At 39.0% G+C, this 21,415-nt stretch overlaps 1 protein-coding gene across 1 annotated transcript in view; it reads left to right on the top strand.

Moving 5' to 3' along the window:
• Window positions 1-4: 4 nt before the first annotated feature.
• The window catches only part of dmrt1 (doublesex and mab-3 related transcription factor 1), a 38,927-nt gene continuing 17,516 nt past the window's right edge, over window positions 5-21,415 (top strand). Inside the window, 7 exon segments of the mRNA XM_030418458.1 lie at window positions 5-37; window positions 3,209-3,734; window positions 5,145-5,319; window positions 8,948-9,105; window positions 14,885-14,905; window positions 14,907-14,966; window positions 17,434-17,635. Coding sequence (XP_030274318.1) covers window positions 3,516-3,734; window positions 5,145-5,319; window positions 8,948-9,105; window positions 14,885-14,905; window positions 14,907-14,966; window positions 17,434-17,635 — 835 coding nt within the window. The 5' untranslated portion in view covers window positions 5-37; window positions 3,209-3,515.

The raw sequence follows: 21,415 nt of genomic DNA, 5'->3' as shown, positions 1-21,415 counted from the left end.
AAAGGCTTGGCCGCTGCTCACTGGACCACCTTGTTAAGTATGGAGAAAGAAACAAACACTTTCATTATTGTCTTTTAAAGGAAAGAAATATGAGCAACATACCATTGCTACAAATTCAGGACAGGAGATAGGAAAATAATAATTATTATAAAGCAAAACAAAAACAGAAAAGAAAACTGTTTTGTCTACAGTTGAATTGCAAAAGCATAATAACCTTTTTTTCATCTTCTGTTGTCAATAACATCAGTCTTCAGCTGGGCCAGACATTAATAGAAATATATTTTCAATAATGCAAACATTGACTTTGTAACAGCACGTGTCAAGGTTATCTAGTTGTTAGTAATTTGCTTTGGGATGAAACATGAGGATTATTAAAGTATTTCTGATTCTGATTCTGATTATGCAGTGATGTTGACAACACTACATATGTGTGTTTTATTCAAATTAAGATTCATGTTCAGAAAAAACTTAATTGATCCCAATGAGGGCAATTCATTTGCAGCTGACCTCGTCCACAATCACACAAGCAACATCCAATATGTTACATGTCAATGATAGATCAACAAACAAACAAGAGGTTGGTTAGAGAAAGCAAGATAAAGAGCTAAGGTAAAATAAATGGTAATAAAATATGATTAAATAGGCATTTGATACATCTCCCAGAGGAAACACAGGTCTCTCCAGTGGTCTTAGAGCAGACTTTAACAATGCTATCCAGGCTGTACTTGTCCATAATGGATAGTCCATTAAAACAACAGATAAAAGAGAATGTCAAAAGACTTTCAATTAATTAACAATTACAGTGTACTAAAATTCTCTCACTGGAAGGAAGGAAGTTTCCCTCCCTGCTCTCCATACAGTCATCTGCTACAAGGTCACCAAGATGAAAGACCACAATATCCTTCATGCACGCTGCCTGAGTCAGGAGGAACACTCTGAGTTATATCACACTTTTATTAAAGTTAAACTAATGATTTTCAGGAAATACTTACCTAAATGGTAAAATGTATCAAGGAAAGAAATGGTCAATGAACAGGGTTCCCTTGCAGCTAAGTTGGTAAAGGGAGGACAAAACCACTGGACATGGGACACAGCCCAGGATTCAAGTCTAACTGTTGCCCTTTGCTACGTGTCAGCTTACAGCTTACAAGAAATAAACTAATAAACTAATAAATGAAGAATAAGAAATTACACCAAAACAAACTCATGTTTCATAGCCTATGATTAAAGGCTTGTAGGTATCCTAATTTCTTGGTTGCGTGTATTGAAAGTATCTTGAACGAGTAAAAAACATATGAAATCTCTGCTCATCTATGTTTAGTGTCACTGCTAACATACTTCAAAATAAAGTTTTGTTTGTCATTTTGTCACCATTAAAATATGCCTCTGTTATTAGACTCAGGGGACTCATGGTGTCGTAGTGCGGTCATGACCTCTGGCCCCTTTCACCTATCTGAGGATTTCCAACTCAGTGGCTCCCTTGGGTGGTGTGAGCCAGTATTGCATGAAGAATTGCCTGGTTGCATGACACAGTAAACAGTGCATACAGGAAAGAAATGCTGGAATCTTTTCTTTTGTTGTAAGTTTCCATATGTTCCCTTCATGTCATTACATGTTAGCAGTAGCAGAAATAACAGCCTCATCTTTTCATTGGGTTCACTAAGCTCGCTGCTGTTTGACTCTACGGCCTGTTAGTGGCCCAGAAAGCAATCACACTAATAGAAAGGTTAAACGTGTTAAATCGCAGGCTTCATTATGGCATTTTAATCTATCATTATTACCTTATACCAGAGAGGCAATTAAACTCTGTGTTGTAATCCTGCTTTTAGCTATCTTACAGCATCAGGACGTCGGCCAATGAAGTGTAGCAGTTATTTATCTTGAGCGGGTCATTCAGCGCTGTGTATATGCCTGCTTTTTAATTGGTAACTTTTCATCGCCTCCCTCTATTTGGCTTGGTTGGGATTTTAATTGGGTGCCTGTGTGTTTCACCTCGCTTCACTCCCTGCCTATAAATCCACTTGGCTGACTGACTGACCAGTGTTGAGGTTAATGCAGTTTCGGCACAGTCAAGCCTGGTAAATTAATAAGCGTATTAAGTCACCACGTAGCATAAAGGCGGCCATGAAAAAAAGAGCAACAGTAAATATGTTTTAGTTGGATGCTACCCAGATATTACAAAATAACTGCGAGCTCAGGGGGGATTTGACAGCAATACCTCTGGCTACTACAAACTGAGTTCAATAGACAACATACAGGCTGCTGTAAGAGGGTAATGAATCAGCATCAAGTAACAGAGGTTCAGTCAAAGAAACCAACTTAATCATGTTTTTGCCAAGTGATTTTGTCAGGATTTAGCAAACACACACATGTTTTTGGGTTGCTGTTCAAACTCTCATGATCATCTCTCTACAGATTTACTAATAGGCCTACTTCACGAAACTCCCTGGGACTCCTCGCCTCAGACCCCGTGAACACCCAAACAATAGGAATTAAGATCAGTCTGAATGTCTGAATATTATAATAAACTTATATGATATTGAATAGTAGTATTAATTTACAATCAGAGTAGTCTGCAAGCAGCAGGTTGTTTGTCATGAAATTTATCAGCAGTTATTTATTGGGAATTTGCCGTTGATGTTCATGATACTTTGTAAATAGTTAATAAATATTGTGTCATTAATGAACATTATTTGGATGGCCATTAGGGAAAGCTGCAACTGATGTTTTTAACCTTTACAATTGATTTGTGAACGATTTCATTGTTCCTTAACAGTGAAATGACTTAAATTGACAATTCATTAATGATCGTTATTATAAAGTGTCACCCATGTCAGTGTGTTCTTTTTAGAAAATTAATACGTTTAATACACTTAAGTCCAAATTGGCCATATTTGTTACTTTTCTTCTTCTTCTTCTGTTGGAATTTGAGTCCAACTTTCATCTCTTTACTGGCACTGATATCGTTTCCTCAATGATTACTGGTCCTGTGAAAATGCAGATAAATGCACAGATTGATAACATAGTCTTTAAATGGTTCTGGGCTGACTGGTGGGGGGTGGAGTGCATGTCCCTCAGTATTTCAGAAAGTCCTGGCTATGGCCTTGCTTGTAACACACCATCTCTGTTATTGCTACAGAAGTTTCACAGACAGAAGTTCACATGGAACAATGGGCTTTTAGTCATTATGTTTTTACTAATAATTTAGGTGTGAACCTGATCCACAGTGATCCAGAGTGGGAGCTGCAGACTGATGCCACCCTCTCTCCCAGGTCTCTCCCCCGCTTCCAGCTCGTTTCTTCCCACAAGTCCCAGCAGCGGCAGCAGCAGCAGCAGCAGCAGGGCGGGGAGGGACGGTGACCTTACAGCCTCCAGCTTGGCACCAGACCGGGATTTAACCATCAGAGACTGCTGGGACCATCACTGACAAAGTAGCTAACATCTATCTGACCGGTGTCGTCTACCAGTCAGCACCACATATGTACTGATTTTCTTTCAGTTTCTTTCTGATAGCCATGAGCAAAGACAAGCAGAGCAAGCAGGTGCCAGAGTCCACCGGACCTCTGTCCCCGTCTAAAGGCCAGAAACCCCCCAGGATGCCAAAGTGCTCCCGCTGTAGGAACCACGGCTATGTGTCCCCTCTGAAGGGCCACAAGCGCTTCTGCAACTGGAGGGACTGCCAGTGTCCCAAATGTAAGCTGATAGCGGAGAGGCAGAGAGTCATGGCGGCCCAGGTAACCAAACGTTTGCCGTTCTTCACCTGTTAGCGCGCCTAGCTTGACCTGCGTTAAAACATCAAACTGTGTGGGGGTGGGGGACTACATTGTTGAAAAGCAACATGCAGTTAATTTTCCCTTAAAAGATCATTTTGAATTATATCTTTGAACGTTTTTACTGCATGGACAAGTTAACTTTTGTTGTTTGTTTGTTTTTCTCCAACTTTTTATCTGTGCATCTCCAAAGCTAGCTAGCTTAGTTTATACACAGCTAGCTTAGGTAAAGTTACAAACTGCTAATATGTTTCATGAGGCCTGCATGTGGCCACACTTGTTGCTCACAGTTTATAACCAGAAAATTGTTAATTATAGTTAATCATAGTAGCAACTTTGTAGAGCAGCTTCTTTCCCCACATTTTGTGGTTTTTTATTTGTAACTGTGCTGCCTACCTTGGAGTTACAATTGAGGGATTTTGAGAACAGCCATTTTGAACTGGCTCATTAATAGCATAGACTAGACTTTACAGTTATATATTGGGAATAAGTAACAATAACTAGGCTATACATTTTAAACTGTGGCATGAAGCAAACACGCTGATAAATAGATAGAGATGTATTTAAATCTAATGGACATTTGTCATCAGCCGGCTCACAAAACAAACAAATCTTAAAAAACAAATAAAGTGAAAATCTTTATCTAAAGATCTAACTAGGGATGGATTATGAGAATAATTTTCATTATCCGCTATCCATTTTGTCTTTATTACCTAATTTATCATCTGGTCCAGTACAAGTTAGAAAGTGCTCACAATTTCATTATTCAATTGTAATTATACAATTAAACGTCCAGCAACCAATGACATTCAATCTACTTTGTTGTGAGATGGATGAAAGCAGTAAATACTCCTATTTAACAAGCTGGTGTCTGAAAATTTGGGGAATTTTTGCTTGAAATGTGATTCAAACAGTTAATCAATAATCAAAATATTTGCTCAGAAGTGCATTGTTGATGAACTAATTGATCAATCGTTTCAGCTCTTGTAACGATACAATAATGGTGCCCATTATTAAGCTGTGCATTGGTAGAGCAGGTAAAGTAGAGCTTGTATATTTATGTCATGTATTGATATGACTGCACATAAGTGTTATGTATTTTTGTTTTACATACTCTAATGAATTACTTTTCATTTGCAGTATTGTATTGGTATGCGCAGCAGCAATATGACTATGAATATTTCATCAGTCCTATTTAATACAATAATTTGTTTGCATTTAAAAAAAAAACAATATAAAGAAATGTAGTAAGTGGTAAAGACATGGTCTAGACTAGACAGAGGACTAATAATTGTTATTATCATTATTATTATTATGTCTTTGCGATATCAAGCTGATAATGACTCCAGCTTTGTTTTCTTTCCTCCCCTCCAGGTGGCCTTGAGGAGGCAGCAGGCTCAGGAGGAGGAGCTCGGGATTTGTAGTCCGGTTGCTCTGTCTTGCCCTGAGGTGATGGTGAAAAATGAAGCCGGAGCAGACTGTTTGTTCTCTGTGGAGGGACGATCCCTGACACCCACCAGTACCTCCACTTCCTCTCTTGCTGTCACAGGTAAGATATTGCCAACTATTATTCAGTTATAGCCCGATATGCTGTCCCACCACCCTCTCATGTGTCACAGCAATAAAATATCCAACAGCTTCTTAAACAGCTGTACAGGTGTGTCACTGTGGCTAAACAACAGCTCCAGAAAGTATGGGAAGAAAATGTCAGTAATGACTAAATCTGAATGCAGGAGTCACGGCTGCAGGGAAACAGAGCTGGTGAAGACTTGTTTTGCAGTTGTGTAGACAATTTAAGTAGGGCTGCAGCTATCGATTCTTTTTGTAATCGATTAATCAAGCACTTTATCGATCGATTAATCGAGTAATCGGATAATTTTTTTTTTTATTTTTTTGCGTTTTTAAACAACCAAAACAAATTATGCATAACGAAAATGATGTGGATGTAAAATGATCAAGCATTTCTCAAAAAAAACGAGGTATTCATACCAACTCCAACATTTGGCTCTAAAACTAAGCCCATGTATTAAGTGCCAGTGCCAATAATTAAACAACAATACAGATAAATCAACTTACTGTAAAACATGTATAACTGTGAATACAAACTTAAATAGTAAAGGACATTTGGCCTTGGTTTTGTTTTCTTCATACAACATTACAAAAAAAGGATTGCACCTTCTGCAAATTACCCACCTGAGAACAAAGAATGATGAATATAAAATATCAAGCCAAACAGGTACACAACGTGTACAATTTATAAAAAATAAATCTAAATAAAATAATTATAAATAAATAAATTATAAATAAGACTTTTTCAGTCTTCAGTCCCCAAATCCATGGTAACCACACTAACCCGCCAATCACAAGGAGGCAAATACACTGTGTGGGAAGACTAGGGTCCTACTACTCCACACGAAACTTATCCTGAACTGTCAGGAATCATTTCAAAGTGACACAGACACATTGGATTAGCCGGTGGAGGCAGTGTAATGCACTCAAACAGAGTTTATAATCACAAAACAGCCAATGTAGCACGTAATTCATGATCATGTCTGTATAAAGTGATGTTTATTTTTGCTCTTCTTCGGCAGCTGTTTCAGTGAGTTTTGGGCGCAGAGTGATGAGACGTATACCGTTGAAATTTGTAGAGTCCCAGCTTTCATATGACATGCTGTATGTAGCGTTAGCATGAAGTAGCGTAATCGCTAACGCCGATTTTTCGGACATGCGCAATTAGCTTGTTTTTTCTACGTGCTTACATCCTTTAGTTGCTTGGTGTCGGAACTGAGTCTCGATTAGGTGAAAATGATTATCATGAGCGTTTAGCCGGGCTTCTTCCCGTCAAGTTGGTGTGCTGCATTTATATGTTGCTACATGGTTAGCATGCTCTTATAGGGTGTATAATGCAACATGCGCAGCTCGGGTTGAAGAGGTTAAAAACATCAAAGCTAAACATCATATCTAGTCAAACGAGGATTCGAGGCAGAGTTTTTGCCTCGAGGAATTTTTATAATCGAGTTAATCGAGTAACTTGATGAATCGTTTCAGCCCTAAATTTAAGGCTGAAGTTTTCATGAAAATGCTATTGTTGAAAAAACTAAAATGACAAAAATGAACAAGAGTAACATTAACTGAAACTTTCTATGGGTGTGTGTGCTGTTTACTAACAAAACACACTGTTTTGCAAATGCAAAGTACTAAAATCAAAATATTTTTAAAAACCTTTCTATCCATTCCTGACATCAGTATGGAGATGGCTTTGCCACTCAGTGGTGATATCTAAAAGCCTTATTTGTTTGTTTTCCTTTTAATTGATAAGAGTGTGGTCTTAAGGTTTGCTTTGATACACACATAACAGTAGACTTCACATCTTGCTAGGCATGGGAAGGTATGAAACAAATTATGATTATCACGACTTTCTTGGCCAAAATAATCCTTCCTCTGCAGGTTCTGCAGGTAAGCACAGGTGACACACTTTAAGATATTTAGCACTGAGCCTTGTGATTCAATCAGTTACATACCAGCCAATGTGCATCAATCAGTGGAAAGAGGGGGAAAGTCGTTCAACACAAAAATGAGAGTAGTGTACATTAAGTTTACTAATCCATCATCAACACAGAATATTAACATAAAACGTCAATATGCATTTGAATAATTAATAGACACTATATAGTCAAAGATATATCAGATATGATATAGTTATATAAATTCCATTTTTTTTCCATTTTCTTTTCTGCGAGGGTTGCGGAGATGTTTTATCCCCCCTTTTTCAGGGGGGGTTACTGGGGCCAAATCCAGTTACTGTGGGTGAATGTCACCAGCTCATCGCAGGACCCTTACTGATGGCCAACTGCACATCAGGAGCAATTTTGAGGTTCAGTATCTTGCTCAAGGATACTTTGACATGTAGCTCAGTTCCACCCCAGGGGAGCCGGGATTTGAACCAGCAACCTTCCGATCACTAGTCCACCAGCTCTACCCACTGAGCTGAGTGTCTGCATCATTTTATAAAGAAAGGAAGGACTTGTACAATATCTACATTCATCTATTACTTTATAAAAGACATTCTTTAAGATCTAATAAGCTTCTGCTATTCAAAAATGCCATTCAAAGCAGCATTTATACAGTTTTTCTGTGGTAAATCTTTCCTTATGTTCAAATAGACATTCTTTGTGAAAAAACAGTTCATCAGCTGGTTCAAGACAGAACAGAAGTACTTTTAGAGACACTATAGAAAACCAGTAAGAGACATGTTGGTGTGATGAAAAGTAAAAATCAAAGTTGATTTGGTGGCGGGAGCATGAAAGAGCACCCTTGATGACTTTGTTGGCGATGGTGTGGAGGCAGACACAGATACCGTGTTCCCTTTCAGCCTGATAGCAAAATTTTAGGAGTTGCAATAAGACTGGTCAAGGCTACTCACGTCTCACTTTGATTCTGCTTTGTGTTTCTGTGAGAATGAACATCAGGTCTTTGGCTTGGCAACAGAAAGGAAAGACTCATGTGGCAAGAGGAGTTGAGCACTCTGTGACTCAACGATGACAAGAATTAGAACAGGGGACAACAAGTGTCATTATCTTTGTCTTCAGTGGTGCACACTGTCTTCATTGTGTAATATCGAAAGCTCAGGATCTTCCTGACAAGAATGTGACCTTGTTGATAAGAAAGAACAACAGATAATGAGTAATGATGATTTGATGGTCATTTTTGTCCTGATAGGGCAAGCCACATTTCTGTTTTGTGACACCTGTCACCTGCAGATGGTGCTGTTGATAGCAATTTCAGTGAGTGGTGGAACAACCATAAAAATTCTTGTGAAGTTCAAGAAACATGTCTTTTCCTATTATATGACTGATTAAGGGAACAACCAAGATCTGTATGACTTGAATTCATCCCGTCATTTTTAGTTTTTCATTCACTGGTGTACAGTATCAGAGGATACTCATTTGGAGAAATAAAGATTTAGTTTTCTGCTTGATCTCTGCTGTTGGATACATAATTGATAAAAATAAAACATGGTTAGTTTTACATATTGACTTACTAGTCCAAATAGCAACTAAAACTAGGACATAATTGTATCCTTGGATCCATATTTAAGATGCAGTAATGATCTGAAAATCACTAAATCCAGCCACAAACATCATACTTTAGCCTCTGTGTGTGTGTGTGTTTTCCAGGGAGTCGCTCGGCATTGTCCTCCAGCCCATCTGCTGTTGCCCGGGCTCATACTGACGGCCCGTCTGACCTGCTGCTGGAAACCTCCTATTACAACTTCTACCAGCCTTCACGCTACCCCACCTACTACGGCAACCTCTACAACTACCAGCAATACCAGGTATGTGTTTAACTTGGCTTGCCTCAAGAGAAGATTTGTGTGCCACTGTTTACACTGCTATATCAAAATTCATAATCTTATTTATATTGTCATTATATGTTACTTCAAACTTGGCCTGGGGTAAAACTGCCGTGTGGTCAGTGTACTGTTTTAGATTAAGCAATTTAGTTGATTATGACACAATACATCTCTTCTTAAACTGGCCTACAGTCCCGCATTTTAAAGAAGAAAACAATTAAAGTATTGAAGAAGTATTATTGAGCACTGACCTGAACACTTAAGATGAAAAAAAAAGCAAATGAAGTTTTTGAAAAAAACTTGTTTATCCTTCAATAGCTGTGGTCAGTAAGAAACCTCCTATCATAAAAAACACAGGCAGATATCAACCCAGTTTTAATCCAACTCCCGTGATCAGCCAGCACTGGGACATGCTAACATTGTGATAAAAAAAAAAAGGTAAATGAGGTAAAACACATAATTTTGATATTGTCTGTTCAACATCTTCTGTCCTAACACAAAGTGATGATTTAGGAATTGTATGTTGACTGATTACAGCAGTAAACTGATGGGTCTCACACGGAAAGGTTTAGGATTCAGCCAGTCATGAGAGTCATATGCAAGAGTTTTAAAAAACAGAGCACAGAGCCACTCTTCTCTGTGTTAAAAGAGATGGATTGGGTGTACGGTAGGTGATGGAGTGCTGTAAAGTGTGTTTGACTGTGTGTATGTGCATGTTGGAGAGGGGGACTTCCCATCCAAGCTGCTTCATGCCACAGATACAGAAAATAAGCTGCTTAGTTACAAGTCCCCTCAGCATGAACAAGGCTCCCTCTCTATTACCTCATCATGTAAGTGTCAGTAATATGACACACATGTCAGTCCTTTGTGTGGATGCACAGCGAGAGGGGATGAAAGAGGCACTAAGCCTTAGTTTACAAAAATTGTCTACCTCCAATTATTGTTACACATGAGAGCAAAATTGTTAAAATCCCTTTAAAGCAGATGAATTTTGTGAAGTCCTTTGGAATATTTATCCAACGTTGTGAAGTTAGAGAAACAGGCTTGCTGTGGAGTGTAATTTTATGAATCTGGATTGAATATCTGGACACCCTCATTTACCTCAGTAGTGACAAATTGTCCATGAGCTAGGTGCTTGACCCCACACAGTACAGTGCTGTTGTTGTATTTACACCTATATATTGGACTGTACATATCAAACAATAGATCAAAAGTGTTGTGATAAAAAGTGTATGATGCCTCATCTTTACACATAAATATAGGAACATAGGAACACATTATTATTATTAATTATTATTATTTTATTTTTTCTAATAAAAAAGAAAAGATAGGAAGCATCACCTTCTGAACATCAGAAGTTAATTTTCTTTGGATCTGGTTGTGATTTATTTTAACCTTTATTTCTTTGTTTTCCTTGGAGATGGATGAGAGTGTCTGCTTTAATGTCGGCACTTACGTTATAACGTAGGACACATCGGGGAGACAGTACCTAACATCCCACCAACACACAAACACACACACTTGGTCCCTCATTCACCCATCTGTATATTCACACTGATTTATGCTTAAATGTATCTCTATTGTGTCCAATGAGATGAGCTTGTGCGTGAAGCAAATTAGATCTATAACTCCCCGGTGATCTCAGATGAGGTGGTTTGTTTTTTATGAAGAACATTTGTCCACCCCTTCACGCCCCTCTCCACCCCCCTCAACGTTCCCCCAATAGCAACATCTAGTTTTGGGGTCACTGCCTCCGCTAACCTGCCAGCACATGGCAGAGCCTGAATTGCAAAGGTTAATGGTATTGACTGTCGGCAGAGGAACAAACCGCTATGCCTCAGTGCTTGAAGGAGAAAGTGAGCACATTAATGCTAATCAGTTAGCAGTCTTTAGCATAATTTAGCCATCCGCCTATGTGATTTATGATATTTTCAGTGAAGTTGTCAGGTTGAGAGGGCTACGTGCTATGGTTATTCAAATTCAGGGGCCACTTTCTTTGTATTTGCATGAAGAGCTGATTATTTGAAGATGAGTTTCAGTGCCAAAAACGGTGGCAGTGCACACTTGGTAACGAGAAATGTATCGATATAATCACGAATAGTGATGGAATATTTCTTAAGAGATAAAAGAAGCAGCTAATCTTGAATAAACTGGAAAGAACTGGAATAATTATATCGCCTCCACTGGTTAAAAAAAGCTTTTTCTCCTGTGTCCTGTGTCTCCTTTACCTGTCCTAAACCTCCACCATTTAATGGGCTATACTCCAATTTTAGCTTTCCCAACTGAAATGATTATCCTTGAGTTACTCAATTTTGATTTTGTCTCCATATTCGCTGTGAAGCCCTTATCGCTGTGGTCTTTCTGCACTGAGGCAACTTGTAAGTCAAACAGTGTTGGGCTGTGACATCTTTTCTCATTGACTTTCGGTTCATGAGCTAGTTTCTGAGGGTGGCACTGCTCTCCATCATTACAGTGGGTGAAAGGATATTTTACATTGATTTAATGTAAATTTTATATGATTTAAACAAATATCCTTTTAATGGCAATTTTCACCTACAAAATCTTAATATGTTTGGCTCCAGGATAGCCTGATGCACAGCTGTTTATTCTGTCAGTGTGCCATAGATCTGTTGAAACTTAAAATGTGTTAACTTATGTGTACATTAAGTTAGGTTCATTAACAAATGTTATGTTCTGCTCATGGCCCAGTTAGGGCAAAAATAAATTACCTGGTTTTGTTGCCAGAAACATGACTGGAATTGTCCCATGTCTCGTCAAAAATATAAATTTTTTCAATACTGCTGCAAACTGTACTGAAGAATCCTTAAAAATATCAAGTGGTTTCACACTGATAAATATTGAAATGCCGCCTCGATTAGTATTAGTGGGTTGTAACTAGGGATGCAACGATTTCACATTTTTTGACTTCCGATCCGATCCTGATACCTGAATTTGGATATCTGCCGATTCCGATACTATTCCAATACCAGAGCTCTGTTTGCTTTAATATTGTTATTATGTCCCAAAAGGCAACTTGAGGTAAGGATAAGGTCAGAATAGGAAAAACAGGAAATCCTGTTAACAGGAAAAATCCCATCCTGAAAACAAATATGCAACTGTAAGGGTTTCAAATTGATTGTCAATATTTATTAAATTCCAAAAAACAAAGAATACAGTTCATATTAATACAAATACTTGATTCAAATCAAGTAGACACTACTAAAATACAAACAGCTGCTTCATCTGATCAGCACAAATTAAGTACAGTGGCTCTTGTAGCATCAACAAATCAAGGATGTCAAATGTCAAATATTTGAAATAAGAAAAGTGCAATAGGTGTAAAAAAACTTGCATACACACCATCAATAAAACAGTGTGCATCTGAACAACACAAATCAAGTGCACTGGCTCTTGTTGCATCAACAAATCAAGATTTTCAAATAAAAGTAAAAAAGTAAGTGAAGCTCAGGGCTGGAACTCCTTTCAACTTCTCAGCTAACTTGGTTGACACTCGATTGTATAGTTCCGGTAACGCAGTCTCTGATAAGTATCTCTTGGATGGTAAACTATACTGTGGCTGCAATTGTTCAATCAGGCTGCGAAATCCTGCGTTTTCCACCACTGATAACAATTGGTCGTTGAGTACGATGAAGTTGAGCAACTTCTTGGTAATTCCTTTAGCTTTCACGTCGTCTGCTGGGAGTTTGCCTTGATTTTAGAATGACTCCAGAAGGGACTCCTAATGGCTCCTTTCGTATCCCTGCCCCCTGGCTAAAAATTCCTTACGCTCTTTCATGTGGTGCTTTTTTAAATTTTTGATTGCATTAGTGGTGTTGTACGTCGTGAGGGAGCTTCCGCCTCTCTGAATAACAGCTTTGCAAACATTGCATTTGGCTGTCTTACTTTGCGGTGTTTCCAGCGTAAAATATTTCCACACAGTGGACATGTTGGCTAGCCACAGTGCTGCTCAATGATAGCCTGCTAGCTGGCAGCAAACTGTGGAATGGATTTCCTGAACGGGGACATGTTTCATAACCAGGGTGGGAATTTCACGGCGGCCACGGCACCCATTGCCCTGCACTTTAGCCTTGATGTCCCGTGAAAAAAAAAAATCATCGTACGGCCACAGTGGCCTTTGTGCCCTGGCCCTGTCCAAGTCCCATGTAAAAGCGAGAGTGCAGCTTAGTGGGCTTGCCTTGAATTACAGCCACCCGAGGGCACAGTAGTCATGCACAGTAACTTCAGTTAGTTCGCGGTTTGCGCAGGTGGAGTCTCATCATCACGATGATCTCACGTGAAAGTCTCTCAAACAGCAGCTGAATCTCAAAACGGAAGAATGACACTGCACAGGTAAACAAGTGAGCTCAGCCGGTTTACATATGATATGTAACTGACTTATGTGGTAGGATTTAGTTCGGTAAAGTTTAAAATATATTAACATATTCGAACTTGCCAGATCAATAACTCATAAGTGAAACATTGTTAAAAAACAAACGAGGACTCTTTCCTACCATAGTAAGGTAGACAACGAGCTACAACCGTATTTTCATCAAAACAAGCGGTCCTCTGGGCTGGACATTAACTCTGGTCTCTATGGTCAGCCCTCTGTGACATGAGGGCGCAGGGACCATCTACAAAGTGCAACACCCAAAAGAAATACAACAAAAAAATATTCAATAACTCCACTAGTATTCAGTGTAGTGTCACCAAAATCACTCCACACATCAGTGGTCTCCTGCTGGTCATCTTACATTTGTTTGTTCTGACAGAAATGTGCTTTGCCATAATTTCGGAGAATTTCTATTAGGAGAAATATTCAATACCTTCACTAATATTCAGTGTAGTGTCACCAAAATCACCTAACCCTAACCTTACTTTAAAAAAAACTGTTCTAATGTAAAATTAAATTGATATTGGTATTAAACATTTTTTAAATACATAATCCATGTCTTTATTATAAATTAGGATGTTATGGTATCAATCTGAAAGGTAAATCATCAAATTTTACTTAATGGCCTTTGTTCCCTGTCATGTGGCCTTGGTGCCCCTAAAAAGAACAGAAAAGTGAGGCCTAATGGCCTCGCCCCTAAAATGACGAAATTTCAACCCTGCACATGACTCTGTGTCTCAATGAGCCACGCCTTTGTTTAAGAAATCCATTCCACAGTTTGCAGCCAGCTAGCAGCCTAGCCGGCAGGAATCACTTGTGGTGTCATTTCAGTAGATAACGTTTAAGCACAGACATGGCTCTTGGATCGGAAATCTCCACAGGTTGAATCGTAAATTTCCGATCCGTGAATTACATTGGTATCGGACCCAATACCGATAGTGGATTGGATCAGCCCCATCCCTAGCTGTAACTCCATCACCATCCTCTCCACCTCCTGATATGTAGGCCAGCTCACAAATGTGTATGTGACATGAAACCTGTTGTAGAAATATCAGTATGGAAGGTATGACACTGCCAACATGTTATTCTGGCTGCTATACCACCTTCTTGCAAAATATCTTTTTGCAACAAGTGCAGAGCATTTAGTTGAGTAACTTATTTTCCTCAGCCAACCAGATGTGCAAGTATCATTCTCGGCTTCACAAGCTAATCTTGCAAAAGCCATTGTCACAATATAGTGATCTACAGGTCTTGAGTTCTTCCCGCTACTAAATCAAACCTGTGAAACACTGTGGTCTTTATCAGTGTAAGGCCATCTACCTCGTCCTCTCCTCTCCTGTGCACTCACTGTTGTGCTTCGCTGTCATGCAGGTGGATGATGATAATATAAGGGTGGTGTAGAGCTTCCAGACAGGAGATGGTGCCAGATAAGAAGACAGGCCCTATCAGGGAGGTGAGGAAGCCCCCCCAGGAGTCAGCGAGTTAGCCAGTCAGCTAAGAGGAAGTACTGTAGATATTTAGCAGCATTACAGTAAATACCTGTCTCTTTTCTTATAACGTATTCCATAATGTAGTGTGCATAGATTATCGCTGGTGTCACTGGTTGTTGTTGATTTCAGTTAAGCTGCTAATGACTTTCTGTCCACAACCAACAACTTAAACTCTGTCCCTTTGCCTCTGCCAAAATTGTCAATTAAAGTTTGTTTACCTGCTCATGCTCAGTGACATGGAAATGCATTTAAAAATTGGATATTTGTTTGATCAAGTCATCATCCGCTCATCTATGGGTCTGCCAGCCACAGTGTTGCCTTTGCACAAAGGCTCTTTGAAATGATCTCAGTGGAAAACCTAAGAAAAAAATATGGCTGTTATACTGTCAGATACTGATATATACTATTTCTACCTTGATGAACTCTTTTGATACAGAGTGTGTAACAGTGCATAAAATGCGTGTTTGATGGTGGGTGTATGATTACTGTTCACTATGTTTCTGAAAAAACTGTGCACACAAACCAACATTACAGTGGAGTGCAAGCACTGACATGATTTTATGTTTAATAGCATGTGATTTCAATGTCCACTTAAGCTTCCACTGTACTGATGAGACAAAAAATAGCCAAGTATATCCTGCTTTACCAGAGTTAAACAAGCTCCCCAGTAACTATTTTGGAGTTCCTCCTGGGGGATCCTGAGGCATTCCCAAGCCAGATGAGATCTGTAATCTCTAGCTTGTTCTGGGTCAACCTCAGGATCTGGAAAACCTCCAAGGGAAGACGCCCAGGAGGCATCCTGGTGCTCAGCATGCTCTTCACCGTGACGGTCCGATACAACAACCACATTACCGCTGACGCCACACCAATCTCTCTTTTCATCTCATGCTCCATTTTACCATTCCCCATAACCCTAAAACATAAAACTTAAGGGATCAGGTAACACACACACATCCTCAAACTCAGCAGTATGTATAACTCAGACTAAGAATGGTTTTAGATTGGAAATTTCTGTTCCACTGAAGCATATTCATAGCTGCTAATGTAACCATAGTTAAAGTTGTGTTCGCCCAACCAGTAGACATTGAGAAAGATTTGTAAAATGTATATATGTCATCACACCACTGCCTTTGACCACTACATGTAAACCTCTTCTGTAAGCCTGACAAAACTTGTTTTTGTAAGCAACTTTCACCAAGACAGTTTTGTTTGGTGCTGTATGTGTCCTGCAAACCGTAAGCTTGGTGCACTTTCAAGACTCCAGTCCAATCTCTATTGTATTTTTCACAGTCTAATACAAGAGCTGAGTGTAGCTTAAATAACAGTTTATAAAGCTGTCGGAGAATTGATGGTGTGGACAATACGGGTGACATATTACAGGCTGACAGAAATCAAATTCCATAAAAGTGAAATTGAAAACCCTCGGTGAGGCGGCCTTGCTGCTGAGTAGACAGCTCGTTTTAAAGTTTTCTGAGGACTGGAGAGGACTGTGTGTTGCAGCCCATTTTTAACACAGGGCACAGACCCACAAATTCAAACACAACTAATTCTCACTCACATTCCTCTATCTCTATATTTCCTGCTGTCAGATAAGGTTGTTAAAGTGTTGCCTGTGAATATCTGATGGATGATAAGAAGGACTGAACAGTCAAATCATTGTGAGTCAAACATATGTGAATGGGGTCATAGAACAATCGTGTTTATATTGTATTTGAAAATATCAAATGTAGAAAAGAAAGCTTCATCAAAAAGGCGTTGAATAAAAACAGCAAACGAATGCATTCATAAATCCATTGGTGGTGCTGGGATCAGTGTGCATGGATATTCTGTAAATAGAAGAGCGAATATCATATAGCCAATGTTTAAATGGTTTCTTTATATATGAAAATATGAATAAATGAGTGTTGCCAAATAAAATAGCATCAAAGACATAGTAACGAATGAAGTTAGACAGTTATAACATGTTTAATTTGTTGGTGATTTCGTTAAAAACCACTCATTAACAAAAACAAGCTTTTGTATTTGAGGAAATAATGCCAGGAGGGTGGAATTGTCTTGCTTCTCAAGCGTTGCTCTTTTCTTCCCACTTTTCTCTGCTGTGATTATTTTTGTGCCTCCCTGTGACCACCAGGAACACCACACAAACTCAGATTATGAGAGATGTAGACTAACAAAGAATTATATTTAAATTTTATCTATTCTAAAAACTATTATAGTTTCATCCTAAAATACCTTGTTAAAATCATCTAAACCTAACAAGAATGGAAGAATCTCTGGTGGGTTAAGGGAGGCTGTGACTGCCACTTCCTGGATCTGAGATCTCCAGGAATCTGATGTATTTAGATATTGTCTACGAAATACAGCACGTTAAGACAATTTTCTTCTTTGTGTATAAAGTTATCTGTTTCTGTGTTTTCTTGCTTGAAGCAGATGCCCCACGGTGACGGCCGCCTGTCGAGCCACAACATGTCTTCTCAGTATCGCATGCATTCTTACTACCCAGCAGCAACCTACCTGACTCAGGGCCTGGGCTCTGCCACCTGTGTGCCACCCCTTTTCAGCCTGGACGACAACAACAACAACAACAACAACAACAATAACAACAACAACTGCTCTGAGACCATGGCAGCCTGTGAGTGACGCACAAAAAAACTCTCTCTCACACACACACATACACATCTCAGGGCCCATAAAGTTTTACCCAGACTTTATCAACACAGTGTGGTTAAGTACATTCAAGGGAGGATTGCACTCAAGTCAAGAGTGCCATAAAATTTACAAGATGAAATTAGTCTAAAGTGAAGCTTTTTTAGTTTAACTGTACTTACTTTTACTTCAACTGCAGAACTCTGTGCAGTTCTGACTCTACTTAAATTCACGTGTTTCATCAATTTCCTATCTGAGAATTTTCATGAATTAATCAAAGGAAGAAAAGTTCTTTGTACTCACCTTACTGTAATCTTTTCTGTGTAAACAGAAAGCTCATCTTTTTGGCTTTAATTCACAGCTATCATGAAAGAAGTATTAGATTTTAACGCTCAACTGTCAAAAGAACTTAAGGTGCAGCTTTGTTTCTTTCCGTCATGTTAAAAGATGAAGTAGATTTGATCTCTGATTTCTGGCACTGTTCGCTACCAGTCTCAGATGGGAATGTCAGCTGGGCATGGCTGCTGATGATAGTTGCCTAGATTTTCTGCCTTTCACAGTACCTGTGAATGTGGGTAAATCAGATTGTGTGCATTGCTCAATGTGTTCAGTAAAGTATTAGAGGAACCTGAAAGAATGCATGTAAGTGCACGATGAGAGGGAGATAAGAGGGAAGATCCAGCACAGTGCAGTGGGGGAGAAGGTTGTTTTAGTGCTCTTCTTGAAAGATGAATAAGTTATTCTTTGGTGCAATGACTCACTGCATTTAGAAGCCTATTTCAAAAGTACTGTGCAAATACAAATCATAAATGGCAGCACCTGTTTCATAAATGTAACTCAAAAAGTTAAACTACATCATCAAAACATGTGCCTAGATAGCTTTTTTATTAGCCTCAAAATATTTTACTGCCACAATGAAACAAACAGTTGTTTCTACCTTTGACCAACAACACAGGACACCATACCTGATAACAAGTTTACAAAAGAAAGTGTTTATTTAGAAATAATACCAAAATTAATCAAAACTATGGGAGTCTGGAGGCCAACATGAACAAAAAAAAAGGAAAAATTCTGAGCCAGCAATGCAGTGGTCCAGAACTTCCTTCTCTAAACTAACAAACAAAGCCACAAAAACAGGATTACCAGACCTCTATCCGCAAAAGAAAACAAAACACAGACCGAGGGCAAAAACAGACTATCTTAAAATCGCCAGGAATTGCTTGGTCTGTGGAAGATGCAGAAGAGCACTTTCTCTTCCCCCTACCGTAGATATGGGGCAGGGCTCATTGTCTGAAGAGCAGCACCTGAGAGAAGGGAGGAGAAGAAAAGGTCAGAGCACATAACATTGTAAGTGATGGAAGATTCTTGCATGCTCATGTGTGGGCTGCTAGTTCTGTGTATGGCATTTGCCTTAATAATTGAAACGAGCCAGAATGAGTGCAAGAGGAGATTATGTAAGGTTGCATACCTCGGATTGCATGTTGCACATTTAATGATCAGTGAGTCAATGAGGCGGCAGATTGATTAATACGTTCAAATTATCTGTAGGTGGCGCTCTGTTCTTTGTCTGTGCAGCCATGGTGGAGGTTACTGCTGACTCCTACTGTATTATGCTGCTCTCACTCATACTTCTTTGACTTTTGGACACTCTGGAGTTCATATCGTGTTTCCTACTGATGCAGCTGTCACACAGTCAGTAGTACAGAGATATGTGAGGCCATATTTGTGTAAAACTGAACTTTATTTTCTTGCAATTAACCAAGGCTGTAGAGAGTTTTGCCCTGGGTTGTGATTGACAATGGGTATGCCCTGTTAGTACATGTACATGTATCCTTTTGTTTTCAATTTTGTTTGGAATTCAATGGGAGTGAAATGCCTAAGAGGCTTAATAAGAATTTAAGATTGTTTTTAATGATTGTGCAGAAATGGAAGCACTGCTGTATTTTTTACTCAAAATACTATACTATAGTACTTTATTATTGATCTTACCCTTTAGCACAGCTCCATAACACATGTACTAAGAACACAATGGTCTCTTTTTTAGAATTAAAAGATGAAGTTGATTTGTTATACAGCTGTGGTATTGTATGGTTTAGCTCATTTATAAAGGACACAGGGGAAGAGCGTGTTCACCAAATACACTGAAGACACCACCAGCATCGCAAACCTCTAGACCCCCGCATCTTCCCTCATACCTGTATTTGTTTATGACTTTCACCTGTCCGTTTCCTGTGAGGGTCCCACGTCAGCCTCCTGCCGTGAATCGCCATGCTTCATTACAACATAACAACACTCTCAGCGGGTGGTCCCACATTTGGTCTCGACTCCAACAGGCTCCAACACTAGAGGAACAAACAGCCTGGATCAGTTGTTTTTCAGTGACACCTTAAACTTGAATGAAATCTCGTCCCAAGTTATGTATTTTTTGGTATTTTTTTCATCAAAGCGTGATATTCAGCTCTGTAGATTTTAGATTTAAATATATTGAATACTCTTTTTTTTTCTTTTTTCCTATAATTTTTTGCTCTTTTATCGGCTTTATTGATAGATCAGCTGAAGATAGATAGGAAACAGGATGGGGGGGAGTGACACGCGGCAAAGGGACTCGAACCCGGGGCCGCTGCAGCGAGGACAAAGCCTGTGCACATGGGACACCCGCTCTACTAACTGAGCTAAACAGCGCCCCATATTAAATACTCTTATTGTATATCATCAATTTCACCAGACTTAGAAACACTCAAACATTCAAAAGCTGAGCAACCACAGCATTAATTACAATGTATGTAATGATAAACAAAACTCATCAATCTCTTCGGAGCTGGTGAGCAGCTGATGTTTCAATTTGAGAATAAGTTTTCCAAATATATAATTGAGTTTACTTCTTGCAACCAACATGCTAATACGGTGGAATTGTTGATTTCCAGTGTTTGGGAAATCATACTACACTATATTATCAAAACTGATCATATGCAATAAGACAGTTATAAATAGTCTTTTGATCATCTGAAATTATTTATGTTGAAGTCACCCTCTTTTATACAGTGCGTATTGTAGACCATTTTTATATTCTGTTTTGGTTCACCTACAACAAAATCTCAGGGTTTTGTTTTTGGCTTCATGCTGAACTGCGTGTTAAACAATGTGAGAGAGGGATTGTAGTAAGGTCTCCATAGGATGGATAGCCATAAAACTTTTCAGCATCCTGTGACATACAAAGCCAAGAGAGGAGCTTTGTTAGAGATGTGTTTCAGGATTGTGGTGTCAAAGAGCCAGTCTAAACATTTGGTGCCTACTTTGTACAACCACTGCCAAATTCATTGTGTGGGTGTGAGTCGTATCTGAACAGTAAGCTTCCACCGACTGAAGATGAACCCTGTCACTGCAGAGGAGGCTTTTTCCAAGAGTCTCTGTGTCTAAGAAGTGTGTAAAAACTTTTTTTTGGATGCTAGCCTTCCCCATAGTGTACTAATTGTGTGTGTGTGTTCAAGTCCCGAAATGTGACCTTGATGTTGTTCCAAAGCTAATTCATATCTTATCAGCTCAGTATAAATCACTCTGCGGGGTTACAAGCATGTTGTTCTTGTTCTTGAGCATCACGTAATGAACTTTGTATCTTAAGTAATGTGTCTGCAAAAGTGTTTCTCTGTTTCTTTTTCCAAACTGTATCATCTGAATTAGCTGCTCTTATTCACAGTGACATGCATTTTTCGTTCCAATTGAAGCTTAAAGGACTACTTTAGTGATTAAATGAACAGTTAAGAAAGAG

Source organism: Sparus aurata, chromosome 5, assembly GCF_900880675.1.
Source record: "Sparus aurata chromosome 5, fSpaAur1.1, whole genome shotgun sequence".
Lineage (NCBI taxonomy): Eukaryota > Metazoa > Chordata > Actinopteri > Spariformes > Sparidae > Sparus > Sparus aurata.
The sequence above is the reverse complement of the archived record's forward strand: the minus strand, read 5'-3'. Positions and strand labels throughout refer to the sequence as shown.